At 45.1% G+C, this 20592-nt stretch overlaps 1 protein-coding gene across 1 annotated transcript; it reads left to right on the top strand.

Annotated features, from left to right (window-relative positions):
• The first annotated feature begins 617 nt into the window (after positions 1 to 617).
• LOC149434827 (corticosteroid-binding globulin-like) lies at positions 618 to 15138 on the top strand. The gene is made up of 5 exons (XM_089663329.1): positions 618 to 754; positions 3518 to 4137; positions 7673 to 7940; positions 12155 to 12305; positions 14864 to 15138. The coding sequence occupies exons 1-5, from the start codon at positions 618 to 620 to the stop codon at positions 15062 to 15064; spliced, it is 1377 nt and encodes a 458-aa protein (XP_089519455.1). The 3' UTR covers positions 15065 to 15138.
• The last annotated feature ends 5454 nt before the right edge of the window (positions 15139 to 20592 follow it).

The raw sequence follows: 20592 nt of genomic DNA, 5'->3' as shown, positions 1-20592 counted from the left end.
AGAGCGCATGCTCCAGTGATGTCACTGGCTGCTGCTCCGCAGAATGTCTCCTATACAGCGAACCTTTAGGAGATATTGGTTTTACCTACATGTGTGAGGATTGTGAATGATCATTGTTCATGAGGGGTCACAGGGGCTCACCAGTCCTGTCCCATAAAGAAAATGGTATTTAGAATGGAGAAAACCTTCCATGACAGGTTCTTTTACAGCGGACTGACACCATTATATACTTATTTCATGTGATTATATAGCGCTGTCAATTTATGCAGCGCTTTACATATATATTGTACATTCCCATCAGTCCCCGCCCCTGAGGAGCGTACAATCTAAGGTCCCTAACTCACATTCATACATACACATACTAGGGCCAATTTAGACGGGAGCCAAGTAACCTCCCAGCATGTGGGAAGAAACCGGAGTACCCGGAGGAAACTCACGCAGGCACAGGGAGAACATGCATAAACAAATGGTAAAATGTTACAATTAATTTCCATTTCTGAGCTCAGGGCATAACATTACTGCATTGATATATAGCATTCTTACACTGATACATTGTATATTGGGAAGTTACTGGCCAGTGCAGAGTTCCCCTCATCAGTTGTTTGCTCTTTTGTGCAATGTTTATCTCCATCCAGACTTTCGTCATATTTGTTGGGTCGGGTCATTGTGACCTCGCAGTGGATCTGATTAGCAAACCTTTTCATGAGCAATATAAGTGTCAGACTCTCGGAGATTTGTGCCGTTCAGAGGACAGGTGAGCGCAATTATAACAGTAGGTTGTACTTCATTCTACATAGATTAACAGATAGATAGATAGATAGATAGATAGATAGATAGATAATAGATAGATAGATAGATAGATAGATAGATAGATAATAGATAGATAGATAGATAGATAGATAATAGATAGATAGATAGATAATAGATAGATAGATAGATAATAGATAGATAGATAGATAGATAGATAGATAGATAGATAGATAGATAGATAGATAGATAATAGATAGATAGATAGATAGATAGATAGATAATAGATAGATAAATAGATAGATAATAGATAGATAGATAATAGATAGATAGATAGATGATAGATAGATAGATAGATAATAGTTAGATAGATAGATAGATAGATAGATAGATAGATAGATAGATAATAGATAGATAGATAGATAGATAATACATAGATAGATAGATAGATAATAGATAATAGATAATAGATAGATAGATAGATAGATAGATAGATAGAGAGATAGATAATAGATAGATATATAGATAGATAGATAGATAGATAGATAATAGATAGATAGATAGATAGATAGATAGATAGATAGATAGATTATAGATAGATAGATAGATAGATAATAGATAGATAGATAGATAGATAGATAGATAGATTATAGATAGATAGATTATAGATAGATAGATTATAGATAGATAGATAATAGATAGATAGATAATAGATAGATAGATAGATAGATAGATGATAGATAGATAGATAGATAGATAGATAGATAGATAATAGATGATAGATAGATAGATAGATAGATAGATAGATAGATAGATAGATAGATAATAGATAGATAGATAGATAGATAGATAGATAGATAGATGATAGATAGATAGATAGATAGATAGATAGATAGATAGATAGATAATAGATAGATAGATAGATAGATAGATAGATAGATAATAGATAGATAGATAGATAGATAGATAGATAGATAGATAATAGATAGATAGATAGATAGATAGATAATAGATAGATAGATAGATAGATAGATAGATAGATAGATAATAGATAGATAGATAGATAGATAGATAATAGATAGATAGATAGATAGATAGATAGATAGATAGATAGATAGAGAGATAGATAATAGATAGATAGATAATAGATAGATAATAGATAAATAGATAGATAGATAATAGATAGATAGATAGATAGATAATAGATAGATAGATAATAGATAGATAATAGATAGATAGATAGATAGATAATAGATAGATAGATAGATAGATAGAGTGAAGGAAATGTGTGTTTGCTCCCCGGCTGATTTTGAATGTTTGCCCCTCACAAAGAAATGATCGGTCAACAAATCGAATGGTAGGTGTATTGTAACACTGAGCAACAGAATGACTTAATGACTTGGAGAGGATCTGCCAAGAGGAGTGGGACAAAATCCCTCCTGAGATGTGTGCGAACCTGGGGGCCAACTCCAGGAAACGTCTGACCTCTGTGATTGCCAACAAGGGATTTGCCACCAAGTTCTAAGTCATGTTGTGTGAAGGGGATCAAATCCTTCTTTCCCTCATGAACATGCAGATCAGTCATCATTTGTTAGACGCATTTCTGCTGAATTTTTTGTTGTATTCTGTCTCTCAGTGTTACACCGAACATTCCATTGTTAGACCGATCATTTCTGTGTGAGGGGCGAACATTCCATTGTTAGACCGATCATTTCTGTGTGAGGGGCGAACATTCAGCATTAGAGGGGAGCAAATACACATTTCCTGCACTGTAGATAGAGATGGTTGGATGGATAGATAGATAGATAGATAATAGATAGATAGATAGATAGATAGATAGATAGATAGATAGATAATAGATAAATAGAATGATAGATAGATAGATAGATAGATAATAGATAGATAATAGATAGATAGATAGATAATAGATAGATAATAGATAGATAGATAGATAGATAGATAGATGATAGATAATAGATAGATAGATAGATAGATAGATAGATAGATAGATAATAGATATATCGTGTCACCTATCAGTGCCCATCAGTAACGCAAATCAGTGCAGCCTTATCAGTGCCTCCTCACTTGTCCCATCAGTGCCTATAAATGGTACCTCAGCTGTGCAGTGTCATCAGTGCCCATCAGTGTCACCTCATCAGTTCCCATCAGTGCCACATATCAGTGCTCATCAGTGCAGCCTCATCAACGAACATCAGTGAAGAAGAAATATTACTTAATTGCAACATTTTTGCAACAGAAACTAAGAAAAACTATTTTTTTCTTTTTTTTCTTTTTTCAGCAAAAAAAATCTAAAAAGCCCCGAGGTGATTAAATACCACCAAAAGAAAGCTCTATCCGTCTCAAAAAATGCTAAAAGTTTAGTTTGGGCACAGTGTTGCACGACCGTGCAATTGTCATTCAAAGTGCGACAGCTGAAAGCTGAAAATTGGCCTGGAAGTGCCCCTTGAAGTGGTTAAAGGTTTACTGACCTGTGGACTGATTTATTTGACCAGAATCTCTGAGGATGGGAAATAGACTTTTCCAAAGCATAGGATAGGAAAGAAAAATGTTTCCGAGGTCCCTGGGAGCCCCTATCAGTCTACATTGCCCAGGCTATCAGCAGCAAGAATGCATCTTTCAGCCTGGACCTTGCACCCCTTGAGATGGTCGGTGGTGGATCTTTTCATGACAAGAGATATGCAGGATAACTGGCATAAGATCCAAAATGTTCTGGTACTGACTCTAAAAACAATCCTTTATTTTTACACAGGTGTGAAACACGTGAAAGAAAGATGAAGATTCTTCTTCTCCTCCAGTTGTTCGTCTCATTGGTCCTTGCGAAATCATATGGAGATCACGGGCAAAACTCTAAAGGGGATCATTCAGAGATATCCGAAGCGGAAATTGACTTTGCTTTGAAGCTTTATAAAAACATAGTGCCACTTACAGAATGGCCCCCACCAAACATATTCATTTCACCGGTCAGCATCTACACCTCCCTCTCCATGCTGGCCCTCGGCGCCCGATCAGAAACTCGCAAGGATATTCTTCAAGGCATGGGCCTGGATGACACCAAGACAGACAAGAAGCTGCATGACAGCTATAGCAAGTTCCTTGAAGCCATAAGCCAGGACAGCAAAGACGTAGAATTCCAGCTTCATAACGACATCTTCATAGAAGAGTCAGTCCATATGTTACCATCATACAAACGTAGTGTGACTAAGTACTACAACGCCTCCATTCACACCATCAGAAACAATGACCCTCAGAATGCTGAGAAGACAATCAACAGGATTGTGAGCGATAAAACAGACCATAAGATCCAGAACATAACCGGCAACTTGAAAAACAAACCATCGATGTATGTCGTAGATTATGCAGTCTTTATAGGTAAGTCCATTTTACTGTTGACGATGGAAAGTAGATTTTGGAGCCACAGAGGTTATGAAACTACAGATACAACCCACATGGAAGAAAAATATATTTTATATATGTATTTTAACTATATTTAAAAAATATTCTTCCCAAAATTTTGGCCATATCCAATATATTTCAAAATATATTTCAATATATATATATATATATATATATATATATATATATATATATTGTAACGGAACCGGACCGACTGCACTGGGGTATTTCCGGTAGACTCCCGCTTCCCCGTCCGAACACCGCCCACTGACACCACTCTCGAACAAAACCAGGAGATAGACTGCTTTATTTTAACACAGACACAAGATATATACATTCAAGGGAACAACCCCCCCTCCCTGTATAAGGCACAGATCTACAGACACCACCGCTGACTATACAGGAAATAGACTGCTTTATTTTAACACAGATACAATATATATATACACAGGGCGGGGCAATATATTTAGTATCAAGAGATACACAGCGGACACCCCCCACCAAGCCAATACACAAACACATACATCCCATAATAGTTTGCTCCCAAGCAAGACACACAATAGAACAATGGGACCACATGGCAGTAAACAATGAACAACCCCCACACCCCACCTATACATGTCTACTCAATAGCAGAACATTTCACCCTGCACCCCTAACAGGCACAGGGTGACTTACACATAAGAGGGATATGGGGAGCTGAGGCAGGGGTCTCCCCACCCATCCAAAGTGAGCTGTGTTCCATGGGCCCCTCTCCCAAAGTGACTCCCATCACATATATATATTGTGACAGTGTGATGATCTGTCACCCAGGATTCTCAACTAGGCAGGTTGAGGGGCTCCAGGGTAACTGTTTGATACGGAGGAAAGTGGCTTTTCACTTTCCTCCTTTTGTTTGTAAGTTCTGTTTTGGGATCTGGAGCCTGGAGATTTCAAAGAGATCTGGGAGGGATGAAATCTCCAATCCTGGGACCAGGTTTTGGGAATGGCCAGGAGGCTGATTGCACAGGTGGGTGCAGGCCTCTTCATAGAGTCAGGACCAGGGTTCTGGGCTCCACCCCAGCAGATAGGAGTCAGGGGGGCTCCACTTGGAAGACAGGAGGTCACTGCCTGGAAGTCAGGTGGGCTTCACCTAGGAGAGGTGGAAGCCAAAAGCAGCAAGGGGCTGCTAGAGACTAGCTGTGTGCTAGAGGCCAGCGGTGTGCAAGAGCCATATTTTTGGGAAGAAGTTTGCAGGAGACAGACAGCAAGCTGAGTGTAAGCCAGGAGGCTGAACCGTTGTTTTGTGGATGATCGATACCCCTGTGTGGGAAACTTCTGTTTGAACTTGCATTTAAATAAAAGTGGGCTAAAAAAAGGCCCTGAAAAAGAAAGCGAGTAGCTGTTTGCGTTTAAAAGCTCTACCACGTTGAAGCGAGTTCCCACTATATATATATATATATATATATACACACAGTTGTGCTCAAAGGTTTACATACCCCGGCAGAAATAGTGAAATGTTGGCATTGATATTGAAAATCTGACGGATCTGCCAATAAATGCTCTTTTATTGAAGGATGATGATCATATGAAGCCATTTATTATCAAATAGTTGTTTGGCTCCTTTTTAAATCATAATAACAACAGAAATCACCCAAATGGCCCGGATCAGAAGTCTCCACCCCCTGGATCAGAAGTCTCCACCCCCTGGATCAGAAGTCTCCACCCCCTGGATCAGAAGTCTCCACCCCTGGATCAGAAGTCTCTGCCCCCTGGAATGTTTGGCCTTGGTACAGACACACAAGGGGCACAAGGCCAAACATTCCAGGGGGCGGAGACTTCAGATCCAGGGGGTGGAGACTTCTGATCCGGGCCATTTGGGTGATTTCTGTTATCATTAGGATTTAAAAAGGAGCCAAACAACCATCTGATAATAAATGGCTTCATATGATCATCATCCTTCAATAAAAGAGCATTTATTGGCAGATCCGTCAGATTTTCAATATCAATGCCAACATTTCACAATTTCTGCCGGGGGAGGAAAAATTTTGAGCACAACTGTATATATATATGTATATGTGTTTTCATAATTGTTTTCTCCTTATTTTTCTTTCTATTCTTTATTTCTGTTTTTATTTTCCTGGTGGTCCCGCCACACATTACTGCAATGTAGAAGTGTAAATGGGCCCTAGCACACTTTTGGCATTTATTCTATTCAATTGTATTCTAATGTATTTTATTCTTTTCCACTCTATTACATTATGTTTTGTTCAATTCTTTTCGAAATTCGAATTTTAGAAAATGGCTATATTATTATTTCTATTTTATTTGATTCTATTCTAATCTGTTCTATTCTTTTATTTTCTGTTCTGTTCCTTTATATTCTATTCTATTTTATTATATTCTGTTTTATTTTGTTCCTTTCTATTCTATTTTATTATATTCTGTTTTATTTTGTTCTTTTCAATTCTATTTTAATATATTCTGTTTTATTTTGTTCCTTTCTATTCTATTGTATTCTCATTCTTTTGAAAGTTCGAATCTTGGAAGACGGCTATATTCTTTCATTTTTTTTTTATTCTATTTAAAATTCAAATTTCAAATGACGGTTATATTCTTTCTATTTTCTTGTTCAAATATTTTATTAATTATAAAGGGGATGGAAACATAGGCATGGGACAAGCCATAGACATTTGAACGGGGAGGGGGGGAGGGGGTGTCAGGAAAAGAGAAGAGAAAAAGAAGTGTGAAGGGGTAAGGGGGGAAGGGGGGGGGTTGAGTAGAAGTGGGGAGTAGGTAAGGGAAGACTTGGAGAGGGGATGGAGGAAGTTACGTGTAACTCCTAGGATGCTCCAGAAGGGTTCGAGACATATTATAACGAAGTATATTCTTTCTATTTTATTCCATTCTATTCTATTAAAATTTCAGAAGACAGTTATATCTTTTCTATTCTATTTTCTTCTATGCTATTATTTTCTATTCTATCTATTCCTTTATTTTCTATTCTTTTATTTTATTTTCAATTCTATTCTGTTTTTATTCTGTTCTTTTCAAAATTCGAATTTCGGAAGATAGCTATATATTTTTTTTTTTATTCTATTCTATTTAAAACTCAAATTTTACATGACAGTTATATTATTTCTATTTTATTCTATTCTATTTGGAATTTCGGAAGATGGATATATTCTAACACTAACACAGTCTTGAGGGAAATCAGCAATAGTCTGCAATATGTTCACAGTTCAAATTTGTTTTTCCGAATTTGATTTCAAATTCTTTTTTAAATCAATTCTGAATTCTTTTGGAATTCAATTCAAGTTTTTGACAAAACTTCCTTTTTGTTATTTCTGATTTTTTATAATTTGCCACTTTTGTAGTTTGGAAATTCAGATACCTCTCAATCCCGGAATAATGACAATTTTGTCCATATTTCTATTCGGATCAAACCGAACCGCGCATGTCTATAGAATACAACGATCCCAAACCACTATAGTTTACCTTTAAAGGAAACATTTTTTTTCTGTTCCTCCAGGGAAATGGAAAGGACAGTTTGACGAACAAAATACAGAGGAAAAACAATTTGTGAGTGGATTGCCACCAACCCTAATGCCAACGATGCGCCGGAGGGGACTCTATAAGACGTACAAGGACAGAGAGATGGATATCAATGTGCTGGAGATGCCGTACGCCGAGAACACCACCCTTCTCCTCATCATACCGAGACTGGGTGACCTGCACCACGTGGAGCGATTACTGACCCCCCAGCTGATTCAAAAATACTTGAGCTCCTTGAGTACCAGGTATGCATGACAGTTGTTTACAACACAACTCAGCAGTTTGAATGTTGTTAGAGGGATCAGCCAAATGATCGTACAAAGTGCAACGTGCAGCCTGATGTCTGCTGGGTGAACGCAGGATCAACTGACAACGCCAACAGGATGGTGATGGGGTATACCCACTATGGCCTGTAGGGGGCAGGACAGCAACTGATTTGTATGGAACAAACCCCGGACCCCACATTCGCTATATCCGCTCTCCCCGGACCCGGCATTCACTATATCCGCTCTACCCGGACCCCACATTCACTATATCCGCTCTCCCCGGACCCCACATTCACTATATCCGCTCTCCCCGGACCCGGCATTCACTGTATCCGCTCTCCCCGGACCCGGCATTCACTGTATCCGCTCTCCCGGGACCCCGCATTCACTGTATCCGCTCTCCCGGGACCCCGCATTCACTGTATCCGCTCTCCCGGGACCCCGCATTCACTGTATCCGTTCTCCCCGGACCCTGCATTCACTATATCCGCTCTCCCCGGACCCCACATTCACTATATCCGCTCTACCAGGACCCCGCATTCACTGTATCCGTTCTCCCCGGACCCCGCATTCACTATATCCGCTCTCCCCGGACCCCGCATTCACTATATCCGCTCTCCCCGGACCCCGCATTCACTATATCCGTTCTCCCCGGACCCCGCATTCACTATATCCGCTCTCCCGGGACCCCGCATTCACTGTATCCGCTCTCCCGGGACCTTGCATTCACTGTATCTGTTCTCCCCGGACCCCGCATTCACTGTATCCGTTCTCCTCGGACCCCGCATTCACTGTATCCGTTCTCCCCGGACCCCGCATTCACTGTATCCGCTCTCCCCGGACCCCGCATTCACTATATCCGCTCTCCCCGGACCCCGCATTCACTATATCCGCTCTCCCCGGACCCCGCATTCGCTATATCCGCTCTCCCCGGACCCCGCATTCACTATATCCGCTCTCCCCGGACCCCGCATTCACTATATCCGCTCTCCCCGGACCCGGCATTCACTATATCCGCTCTCCCCGGACCCCACATTCACTATATCCGCTCTCCCCGGACCCCGCATTCACTATATCCGCTCTCCCGGGACCCCGCATTCACTATATCCGCTCCCCCCGGCCCCCGCATTCACTATATCCGCTCTCCCCGGACCCCGCATTCACTATATCCGCTCTCCCCGGACCCCGCATTCACTATATCCGCTCTCCCGGGACCCCGCATTCACTATATCCTCTCTCCCGGGACCCCGCATTCACTATATCCGCTCTCCCGGGACCCCGCATTCACTATATCCGCTCTCCCCGGACCCCGCATACACTGTATCCGCTCTCCCCGGACCCCGCATTCACTGTATCCGCTCTCCTCGGACCCCGCATTCACTGTATCCGCTCTCCTCGGACCCCCCGGATGTTGTCATGTTACAATGTATTTATTGGGATTGGATGTGATGGACACAAAGTGGCACATAATTGTGAAGTGGAAGGAAAATGAGAAATTGTTTCGAACATTTGTGACCAATAAATCTGTGAGAAGTGTGGCGGCATTTGTATTCACATTTCAAAGAAAATACTTCAAAAAAGAAAAAAAGTCCCAAAAAAAGTCCAAACAAAAGTAATATAAGTCCAAATAAAATCCAAAAAAATCAGTGGGAGATCCTTTACAATCCCTCCTTTCTCACGATAAACCTCAAACAAAAGAAAATATCACATAGTGCATTATCTTTTTAATAATAATAAAATATTCGTGACAACACTCTGGTGATTATCCAATATAAAATATATATTATTTTTTATTTTTTATAAAGTAATTAGTGTAAAAAGTGAACCAAGTGCATTAATTTAATTAATTAAAAAATATAAAAAATATAAATAAATATAAATTAATTAGTGCAACACACTGTGTACTGTGAATCACTCTTCCAGTGCTCCAAAAGCAAATCCACACTGTGCCACTTCTATAAAGTAGGGAATATATACCCTTACCAACACTCCTCCAAAAACCTGCTTTCAATAATTATCCTATGGATGAGATCCTCCTAAGGTGCTCCCCCAGATTTCACTGTATTCAGGGCACTATTCCAGCAGGATTTTCCATGTCTCCATATCCATTGCACCAGCCCTTAGGGGTTGTGACGTCAGGACGCATACCGGAACTGGAAGTCGACTGGCGGCCATTTTGCAAGAGGGAATAGAGGAAAAAGACTGTGTGTTGGTTCCTGGATGTTCCCTGGATGGTTGCTGGGCGGTTTTTCTACGGTATTTAAGCGGTTTTAAATCTTTTAAAATGTGAGCAGTTTCAATAAAGTTTCTCTGTACTTTACTTTGGCGATATCACACTATTTGTCCCTCATATGCTTTCTATCTATATGGTGCAATGGATATGGAGACATGGAAAATCCTGCTGGAATAGTGCCCTGAATACAGTGAAATCTGGGGGAGCACCTTAGGAGGATCTCATCCATAGGATAATTATTGAAAGCAGGTTTTTGGAGGAGTGTTGGTAAGGGTATATATTCCCTACTTTATAGAAGTGGCACAGTGTGGATTTGCTTTTGGAGCACTGGAAGAGTGATTCACAGTACACAGTGTGTTGCACTAATTAATTTATATTTATTTATATTTTTTATATTTTTTAATTAATTAAATTAATGCACTTGGTTCACTTTTTACACTAATTACTTTATAAAAAATAAAAAATAATATATATTTTATATTGGATAATCACCAGAGTGTTGTCACGAATATTTTATTATTATTAAAAAGATAATGCACTATGTGATATTTTCTTTTGTTTGAGGTTTATCGTGAGAAAGGAGGGATTGTAAAGGATCTCCCACTGATTTTCTTGGATTTTATTTGGACTTATATTACTTTTGTTTGGACTTTTTTTGGGACTTTTTTTCTTTTTTGAAGTATTTTCTTTGAAATATTGATATATAGTTATTTCATGAGGTGAATTGTACAAGTATTTATTTATGTAATTTTTAGCACATTTTTTATATTGTTATTTATATCTTCAAGGGTGAAGGTTTTATTTGTGCTAGGGGGTATTAAGTTTTGTCACTTACTATATTTAAGGAGGTGGTAGTTATAGAGATAGGCATTTGTATTCAGCTCCATTTACTCTGATACCCCTAACTAAAATCTAGTGGAACCAATTGCCTTCAGAATTCACCTAATAAACAGAGTCCCCCTGTGTGTCATGTGATCTCAGTATAAATCCAGCTGTTCTGTGAAGCCCTCAGAGGTTTGTTAGAGAACATTAGTGAACAAACAGCATCACGAAGGCCAAGGAACACACCAGACAGGTCAGGGATAAAGTTGTGGAGAAGTCGAATACAGGGTTTGGTTATTAAAAAAATTCCCAAACTTTGGGCATCTCACGGAGCACTGTGTTCAATCCATCATCTGAAAATGGAAGGAGTACGGCACAACTGCCAACCTACCAAGACATGGCCGTCCACCTAAACTGACAGGCCGGGCAAGGAGAGCGTTCATCAGAGAAGCAGCCAAGAGGCCCATGGGAACTCCGGAGGAGCTGCAGAGATCACAGCTCAGGGGGGAGAATCTGTCCTCAGGACAACTATTAGTCATGCACTCCACAAATCTGGCCTTTATGGAAGAAAGCCATCGTTGAAAGAGAGCCCCTTTACTCTGATACCCCTAACTAGAATCTAGTGGAACCAATTGCCTTCAGAATTTCCCTATTAGTACATAGAGTCCCCCTGTGTGTCATGTGATCTCAGTATAAATACAGCTGTTCTGTGAAGCCCTCAGAGGTTTGTTAGAGAACATTAGTGAAGGAACAGCATTATGAAGGCCAAAGAACACACCAGACAGGTCAGGGATAAAGTTGTGAAGAAGTTTAAAGCAGGGTTAGGTTTTCCTTCCACTTCACAATGATGTGCCACTCTGTGTCGGTCTATCACATAAAATCCCAATAAAATGGATTGACGTTTTTGGTTGTCACATGACAAAATGTAAAAATGTCAAGGAAGAGGAAGACTTCTTCAGGGCGCCGTATCTCTGGTTTCCTTCAATTCAACTTTAAACCTTAGAATCAGATCAGATCGGCTCATTCTGATTGGCTGATGGGGTCGCTGTAGCTTTGAAACACTTTTTTTGCCTCATTGGGAGAGCGGGGGATGGTTGGTATCGCTGATACAGACACCGATGTGTATTTTCCTTCACAGTTTGGTGGAACTCTTCTTACCCAAAATTACCTTCAACACCCCGATGAACGTGGATAGTGCATTGCGACACATGGGCTTCGGGAATATGTGCGATGAGAACAGCGCCGACTTCTCCGGGATCTCAAAGAAAGAGAAGTTCAGCGTTTCCTCAGTGAGTATCTTCCTTTTATATTTAATATGTGGATGAAGTATGGTAATCCTATAACAGGAGCCATCCCTATAGAGCGGGGGGGGGGGGGGGGGCTCCAGACTTGTCTTTCAAAGGGCCAGTTTACTGGACTTCAGGCTTCAAGGGGGCCGGATTGTGGTCAGTGGGAGAATAGTGCCTCTTCACATGTGTTAGTGGGAGGAATAGTGCACCATCATTGGTGTCAGAGGGAGGAATAGTGCCCCGTCATTGGTGTCAGTGGGAGGAATAGTGCCCCGTCATTGGTGTCAGTGGGAGGAATAGTGCCCCGTCATTGGTGTCAGTGGGAGGAATAGTGCCCCATCATTGGTGTCAGTGGGAGGAATAGTGCCCCATCATTGGTGTCAGTGGGAGGAATAGTGCCCCATCATTGGTGTCAGTGGGAGGAATAGTGCCCCATCATTGGTATCAGTGGGAGGAATAGTGCCCCATCATTGGTGTCAGTGGGAGGAATAGTGCCCCATCATTGGTATCAGTGGGAGGAATAGTGCCCCATCATTGGTGTCAGTGGGAGGAATAATGCCTCATCATTGGTGTCAGTGGGAGGAATAGTGCCCCATCATTGGTGTCAGTGGGAGGAATAGTGCCCCATAATTGGTGTCAGTGGGAGGAATAGTGCCCCATCATTGGTGTCAGTGGGAGGAATAGTACCCCATCATTGGTATCAGTGGGAGGAATAGTGCCCCATCATTGGTGTCAGTGGGAGGAATAGTGCCCCATCATTGGTGTCAGTGGGAGGAATAGTGCCCCATCATTGGTGTCAGTGGGAGGAATAGTGCCCCATCATTGGTGTTAGTGGGATACCAATGATGGGGCATAAAAGCTGCAAGTCCTTGTGTACGGCCCATAGATGATAGAGCACTCGGGCAGCTGGTCCCCTCTGCTCACCTCCACACCCCAAACACCCCTCTCTGCTCACCTCCACACCCCAAACACCCCTCTCTGCTCACCCCCACACCCCTCTCTACTCACCTCCACACCTCAAACACCCCTCTCTGCTCACCCCCACACCCCTCTCTGCTCACCTCCACACCCCAAACCCCCCTCTCTGCTCATCTCCACACCCTTCTCTGCTCACCCACCCACACACCCACACCCACAAAACCTTCCACCCCCCAAATCCTTCTTCCTAACAGTAATTTACTCTCCTAGTACAAATCCCTCCAAATCCCCTCTGCTAGCACTAATTCCCCCCCCCAAAAAAAAAAATGTTCCCCTTCTGGCACAAATCCCTTCAATCACCCCTAGTAGCACAAATCCCCTCCCAGATCCCTCTTCATAACAGAAATCCACTCTCCTAGTAAAAATCCCCCCTACAAATTTCCCTTTCTAGTACAAATCCCCTCCAAATCCCCCTCCCTCAGCACAAATCACCCCCCCCATCCCCTCTGCTAGCACTAATCCTTCCCCCTCCCCAAATTTCCTCTCCTCGCACGAATCCCTTCAATCACCCCCACTAGCACAAATTTCCTCCCCCTCCCAAATCCCTCTTCCTAACAGAAATCCACTCTCCTAGTATAAATCCCTCTTCATAATCACCCCGTCTAGTGCAAATCCTCCCAAATCCCCTTCTCTCAGCACAAATTCCCTTCCCCCAATCCCCTCTGCTAGCACTACACCCCCCTCCCCAAATTTCCACTCCTAGCACAAATCCCTTCAATCACCCCTACTAGCACAAATCCCCTCCCAAGTTCCTCTTCCAAACAGAAATCCACTCTCCTAGTACAAATCCCTTCTCCAAATCACCCCTTCTAGTACAAATCCTCCCATACCCCCTCCCTCAGCACCAATCCCACCCAATTCCCCTGTGCTAGCATTAAACCCCCCCTCCCAAAAAAAAAAATCCCCTCCTAGCACAAATCCCTTCAATCACCCCTATTAGCACAAATCCTCCCCCCAATCACTCTTCCTACCAGAAATCTATTGTCCTAGTACAAATCCCCCCCCCAATCCTTTTTTCTCAGCACAAATCCTTCCCAAATACCATCTGCTACCCACTACACACACACACCCCAAGAAAATTCCCCCCTCTAGCACAAATCCCTTCAACCATCCCTGCTGGCACACATCCCCCCCCCCTCAAATCCCTCTTCCTAACAGACATCCATTCTCCTAGTACAAATTCCTCCTCCAATTCCCCCCTTCTACTACAAATCCCCCCCAAATCCCCTCTGCTAGCACTAAACCCCCCCAAAAAATGTTTTCCCCCTAGCACAAATCCCCCCAATCCCTCTACCTAACAGAAATCCACTCTCTCAGCAGAGATCTCCTCCCCCCAAATCCCCTCTGCTAGCAATAACCCCCCCTCCAAAAAAATAAATTCTCCTCGCACAAATTCCTTCAATCACCCCTACTAGCACACATCCCCCCCCCCCCCAATCTCTCTTCCTAACAGAAGTCCACTCTCCTAGTATGTTTCATTTATCTTAGTCCCCAAATCTTTTTTTTTTTTAGGTTTGTTTTTTTAATTTTTCATTCTCTTAACTTTTATAAGTTCATTCCTTGACTTTTTGTGTTGACAGGTTTTCCACCGATCTTATATCACCTTGGAGGAGAGAGGTACAGCGGACAGCGCTGCGACTTCTGGCATATTAAACTTAGTCTCCCCTCCAGTCCCCCAGTTCAATGTTAACCGCCCGTTCATCATGATGATGTACCACAAAGTCACCAAAACCATCCTCGGGATTGGCCGATTCATGGACCCCAAGTGGTCGGGGAAGTAATCGGATGAAGCAGATATAAAGTGCTGAACAAAATGAAACCATCCTGCTGAGAATAAAGGGGATGTGCTGAACAATTTCTGTGTTGTTGTATTCCCTGGATTGCCTTTGTGTTAATGAGTGAGAGATACCAGCCGGTAATGGGGGACCAATAGGGTGGTGTGGGGGAGTCACAAACTGAGCTCTGATAGACATGTGCATAACATTGCAGCCACAGAGTTTTTGGGAACCTCATCATTGGTGTCAGTGGGAGGAATAGAGCCCCATCATTGGTGTCAGTGGGAGGAATAGTGCCCCATCATTGGTATCAGTGGGAGGAATAGAGCCCCATCATTGGTGTCAGTGGGAGGAATAGTGCCCCATCATTGGTATCAGTGGGAGGAATAGTGCCCCGTCATTGGTATCAGTGGGAGGAATAGTGTCCCATCATTGGTATCAGTGGGAGGAATAGTGCCCCATCATTTAACATAGATACAAGATATATACACAGGGCGGGGAAATACACACCCAGACAGGAAACACATCAGCAGGCAGTCCCATCGGGGGAAGGGCTGCTGGAAACACCCCCCCACCAAGCCAGTACAAACACATATATCCCATAATAGTTTGCTCCCACGCAAGACACACAAGAGAACAATGAACACCCCCCACCCCAATATTAAAACATTGCACCCTGTTCCCGGTAACAGGCACAGGGTAACTGGCAAGATGGCACCCGGAGCAGCCGCATGACCACCAGCTCCAGCGCCCTGCACCCCATCCCCTGCCATCCGCCGCCATCCAGGCCCCTGAGCCCGTGGCCGAGGTCCCCACCAACACCCTGAAGGGGGTGTTTCCTGCCGGCCGTGGCCGGAATCGAGGCGGGAATCGCGGCCACGGCGGGACACCTCCGCTCCTCGGGGAAGCTGCCACCATCCCCACCGGTCCTACAGACACCCGGGAGGGGTCCGCTTCCACCTCAACATCCCAGGACACCAGGTACTCCATCAGGGGCACCCACCAGGGGCCCAGCCGCCATCATACCACTAGCCACCAGGGACACAAAACAGGGGCACCCACTACCCACCAGAGACTGCAAGCCACTAGGGACCCTAGACTACTATCCCACCGGGGACCGCAAGCCCACCATTCCACCTGGGACCGCCACTATCCCACCAAGGACCCAAACAGGGGCACTCACTACCCACCAGGGGCCCAGCCACCATCACACCACTAGCCACCAGGGACACAAAACAGGGGCACCCACTACCCACCAGAGACTGCAAGCCATTAGGGACCACAGGCTACTATCCCACCGGGGACCGCAAGCCCACCATCCCATCTGGGACCCCCACTATCCCTCCGGGGATCGCAAGCCCACCATCCCACCAGGGGCTCAAACAGGGGCACCCACTACCCACCAGGGACTGCAAACCACCAAAGACCCTAGGCTACTATCCCACCTGGGATCGCAAGCCCACCACCCAACCAGGGACCACCAGCCCACCACCCCACCCTCCGGCGCGCTGTCCCTCTGGTGAAACTCGGGCGACTCCTGGCCTACCACGACCCCTGAAGCCGTGGCCTCTCCTACCAGCCGCATCAGACCATGGAGGAGCGTGAACCGCGAAGGGCTGAGGATCGCTGCCGCGATCTCCCGCTCCTGGTCCCGCAGATTGAAGGAAACAGCAACCACCCCCGCTGGCCCAAAGAGAGCAAGCCGCCACCTGCCCCTACTGGGGAAGCCACCGTTGCCACATCTCCTCCACACCGCGCTCCACTCAACCGTGCCCTTGCCCCGCACAGCCCTGAGCGCCGTTCCACCTGACGGAGGCGCCCATCAACGCCTAGCCCATTCAGGACATCGGCCTACACTACCTCCTGACGCCGGCCTACTCCACCTCCTGACGCCGGGCCTTCAGCACCTCCTGCCACCGGGTTCTCTGCACCTCCTGATGCCGGGTCCTCAGCTACTCCTGACGCCAGGCCCTCAACACCTCCCATCGCCGGGCCCTCAACACCTCCCATCGCCGGGCCCTCAACACCTCCTGACGCCGGGCCCTCACCACCTCCCGAAGCTGTGCACTCAACGCCTCCCGACGCAGGGCCTCCAGCACCCCTGACGTCGGGCCTACAACACCTCCAATCACTGCATCCCACGGCTCGTCCAGCCACCGCACCACTGTGCCCACTGACGCTGTGCCACAACACCCGTGGACGCTAGCCTACAGCACCCACAGACTGCAACCAGCCAGCTGCGGCCCCAGCCGCCCACCACTCCCTCTCCCCTCCTACGATTAGACACTGATGAACTCTGACATGGCATAACGGACTCTCTCCATCCTCACATCCTGACTGAAACCTCCCACCTCCCCGACCCGATCAGCATTCTGCCCAACCTAGCATGCCACCTGCACTCCTCCTCCTCGTTCTCCTCTCCTCCATCCCCAAACTTGCCTCCCTCTACCCCCCTACTCCCCCAAAACAGCTCTACATCGCACCCTCATTTCTTCCTTCCCCCCTCTACGGCTCTCACCACCTCCTCCTGATACTCCACTCCCCCGCCGACCCACATGCCACCACCATCAGACCCACACGCTCCTGCACCTCCCGTTCCCACCTTCCTCACCCTCCTCCTTCCCCTAACCGCCGGTGACATCTCCCCGAATCCTGGTCCCCCATCTCCCCACTCCCCCTCCCGGCACCCCCCTACTCACGACAACCACCGCAACCCCCTCAATCTCATATCTGTCCCCCTCCTCCCCACATCCACCCCTCCTCTCTCGGTTGCACTCCTGAACGCCCGTTCGGTTTGCAACAAGCTCACCGCCATCCATGACCTCTTTGTCTCGCACTCCCTCAACCTCCTAGCAGTCACCGAAACCTGGATCCAAGCCACTGACTCCACCTCCCCTGCCGCCCTCTCCTATGGAGGCCTCGTCTGGACCCATTCACCCATGCCGAGCAGGCGCAGAGGCGGAGGGGTTGGTATGCTCCTACCCCCGCTGAGCACCTTCCAGGTTCTCCCTAACCCCCCCTCCCTATCCTTCTCCTGCTTTGAGGCCCACTGCATCCGGCTCTTCTCTCCCACCCCCCTACAGATTGCGGTAATCTATTGGCCTCCTGGTTCCGCATCCCCCTTCCTAGAGGACTTTGCCCCCTGGCTTCCCTTCTTCCTCTCCTCCAAGCTACCGACCATCATCCTAGGCGACTTCAATATCCCCATCAACGCCAACAGCCCGGCTACTTCCCAACTCCTCCTTCTAACCTCCTCCTTCGCGCTCACACAGCACACACAGTCCTCCACCCACTCCAACGGAAACACCCTGGATCTCGTTTTCTCCCACCTCTGCACCCCCCACAGCTTCACTAACACCCCCTTCCCCCTCTCTGACCACCACCTCCTCAAATTCTCCCCCTCCCTCAACTCCCCCCCCCCCCCGAAGCATCTAACCATCACCCGCAACCTCCGCAATCTGAACCCGACCCATCCCGGCAGCTGACCGTCTGTATGACAGCATCCTCCCTCTGTCATGCCCCGACCTGGCCACTACTGCATACAATGACTCACTGCTAGCTGCCCTTGACTCCCTGGCACCCCTAACCACACGTAGCATTAGACGCGACCGCTTCAACCCTGGCAAAACGACCACACGAAATGCCTCAAACGACGCAGTCGCGCGCTGGAACACTTATGGTGCAAAACCAGAAGCGATGAAAATGTTATCATTTCTTGTAATGTAAACAGATCCATTATGTCTGGAAATCAGGAGATCAATGGGGTCTTTTTTATCTCATGCTTTCAGGGGTAAAGGAGAGATTTGGGGGCTTTTAGACCCCAGATGTCTCCATAAAGAGGACCTGTCATGCTTTATTGCTCTCACAAGGGATGTTTACATTTCTTGTGATGGCAAGTAAAAAAAAAAAGGCCCAGTGTAAAAATGAGAAACATTTTAATAAAATAAATATTTTTTTTAAATTTTAAAGTGCCCCATCCCCCCATGCTTGCACGCAGAGGTGGAGGCATATCTTGGCCACGCCCACATATACGTAAATGGTGTTCGCAGCGCACATGTGAGGTATAAACGTTATGACGAAAGCAGAAATTGCACCACCTGACCTCCTTTCCAACTAGTAACCTGTAAAAATTTTAAAGTATCACCTATGGAGATTTTTATGAATTGTCATTTGTCGCCATTCCACAAGCGTGCGCAAATTTAAAGCGTGATATCTTAAGTATCTATCTATTTGGTAAAAAAAAAAACACAAAAAAATGCTAAAATCTAAAACGCAGAAAAATGCCACTGAACGTGGCAAAACCCCGCTAAACGCTAATGCAAAAACACTAAAAAAAGCTGATAAACTCAGGTTTTTAACGCGCTTTACATCAAAACGCCCCCCCCCCTCCCTCCCAGTGTGCATGGAGTAAAAAAAAATGTAAAAAAATGTTTGCAACAAAATAAAGTTACACCCAAGAACATAGCATCCCCCCTAAAAAAAAAATAAAAAAAAAAAAAAAATTGCCCCACCCCACCCCCATATATACGTACGAATGCAAATGCAGGCACCAGGGCACCTACAAGTGAAAACGACAATTGCGACACACATGTGACATATCGCCGCGCATGCCGAAGTGAGAGCGATAATTCTAGCAGCAGACTTCCTCCACAACACTGAACTGATGACCTGGAGGGGCTTTTGAAGCATCGCCTATAGAAAATATAGGGGACTGAAGTTTGTCGCCGTTTCACAGCCCTGCCCCGAGCAAATATAAAGTTTGACATGTTGGGTGTCTATCTGCTCGGTGCGACCTCGTCTTTTATACTTTATGAACAATTTGGGTAATTGAATGCGTTTCTTTGCCCTAAAATTCACTTTAGTGTGTTTTTTTACTGAAATTTTGCGTTTCCTAGACCTTTGCGGTAATATCGTGTGACATAAAAAATTGGAACTGACGCTATTTTATTCTCTAGGTTCTCTGATTTTAGAAAATATATCGTGTTTAGGGGGTTTGTGTCATCTTCAGGCCTAAAATGATATTTGAAACGTAGGAGAAAAATGCAAAGGAGTGGTTGTAAACCTCAGACATGAAATATGAACAAAGTATGTCCCTCTCTAGTGTGCACTTGTCTCAGTCCAGAGCACTAAGCCCGGGTTCACACTGATGCGGTGTGGAATATGCAGCGTTTTCTGTACGAATTCCAAACCGCATCAGAATCACACCCCGTTCATGTGAACCGCTCCGGGTGTGTGTGTTAATTGAACAACCACCCAAAATTGATCCGCAAAACGCGGTGCGATGTGCAGAATCGGATCCCATAGATGTGAATACTCATGCAATTCTAGTGCGGACCAAAAAAGGGTCCTGCATCTTTTTGGTGTAGGTACGGTGTGATAGAGCCATACCAAATGTACGACTCCGATCGCACCGCACACAAATCGCATGTGATTTTCAGGGAATGCATTGCGGTTCCTGTGCGAATCTTATGTGATATACCGCACCGCATATATGCAAACCCGGGCTAAGTGTCATTTCTGTCTGCTGCCTCCTT

Source organism: Staurois parvus, unplaced genomic scaffold, assembly GCF_062004578.1.
Source record: "Staurois parvus isolate SC_StPar_1 unplaced genomic scaffold, SC_StPar_1.0 ptg001665l, whole genome shotgun sequence".
In the NCBI taxonomy this organism is placed as follows: Eukaryota; Metazoa; Chordata; class Amphibia; order Anura; family Ranidae; genus Staurois; species Staurois parvus.
The sequence above is the reverse complement of the archived record's forward strand: the minus strand, read 5'-3'. Positions and strand labels throughout refer to the sequence as shown.

Coding starts and splice junctions, on each gene's coding strand:
- LOC149434827 (XM_089663329.1), top strand. CDS start 618: ATGTTTATCTCCATCCAGACTTTCGTCATATTTGTTGGGTCGGGTCAT. Junction 755..3,517: donor TTGTGCCGTTCAGAGGACAG/GTGAGCGCAATT, acceptor ATTTTTACACAG/GTGTGAAACACGTGAAAGAA. Junction 4,138..7,672: donor AGATTATGCAGTCTTTATAG/GTAAGTCCATTT, acceptor CTGTTCCTCCAG/GGAAATGGAAAGGACAGTTT.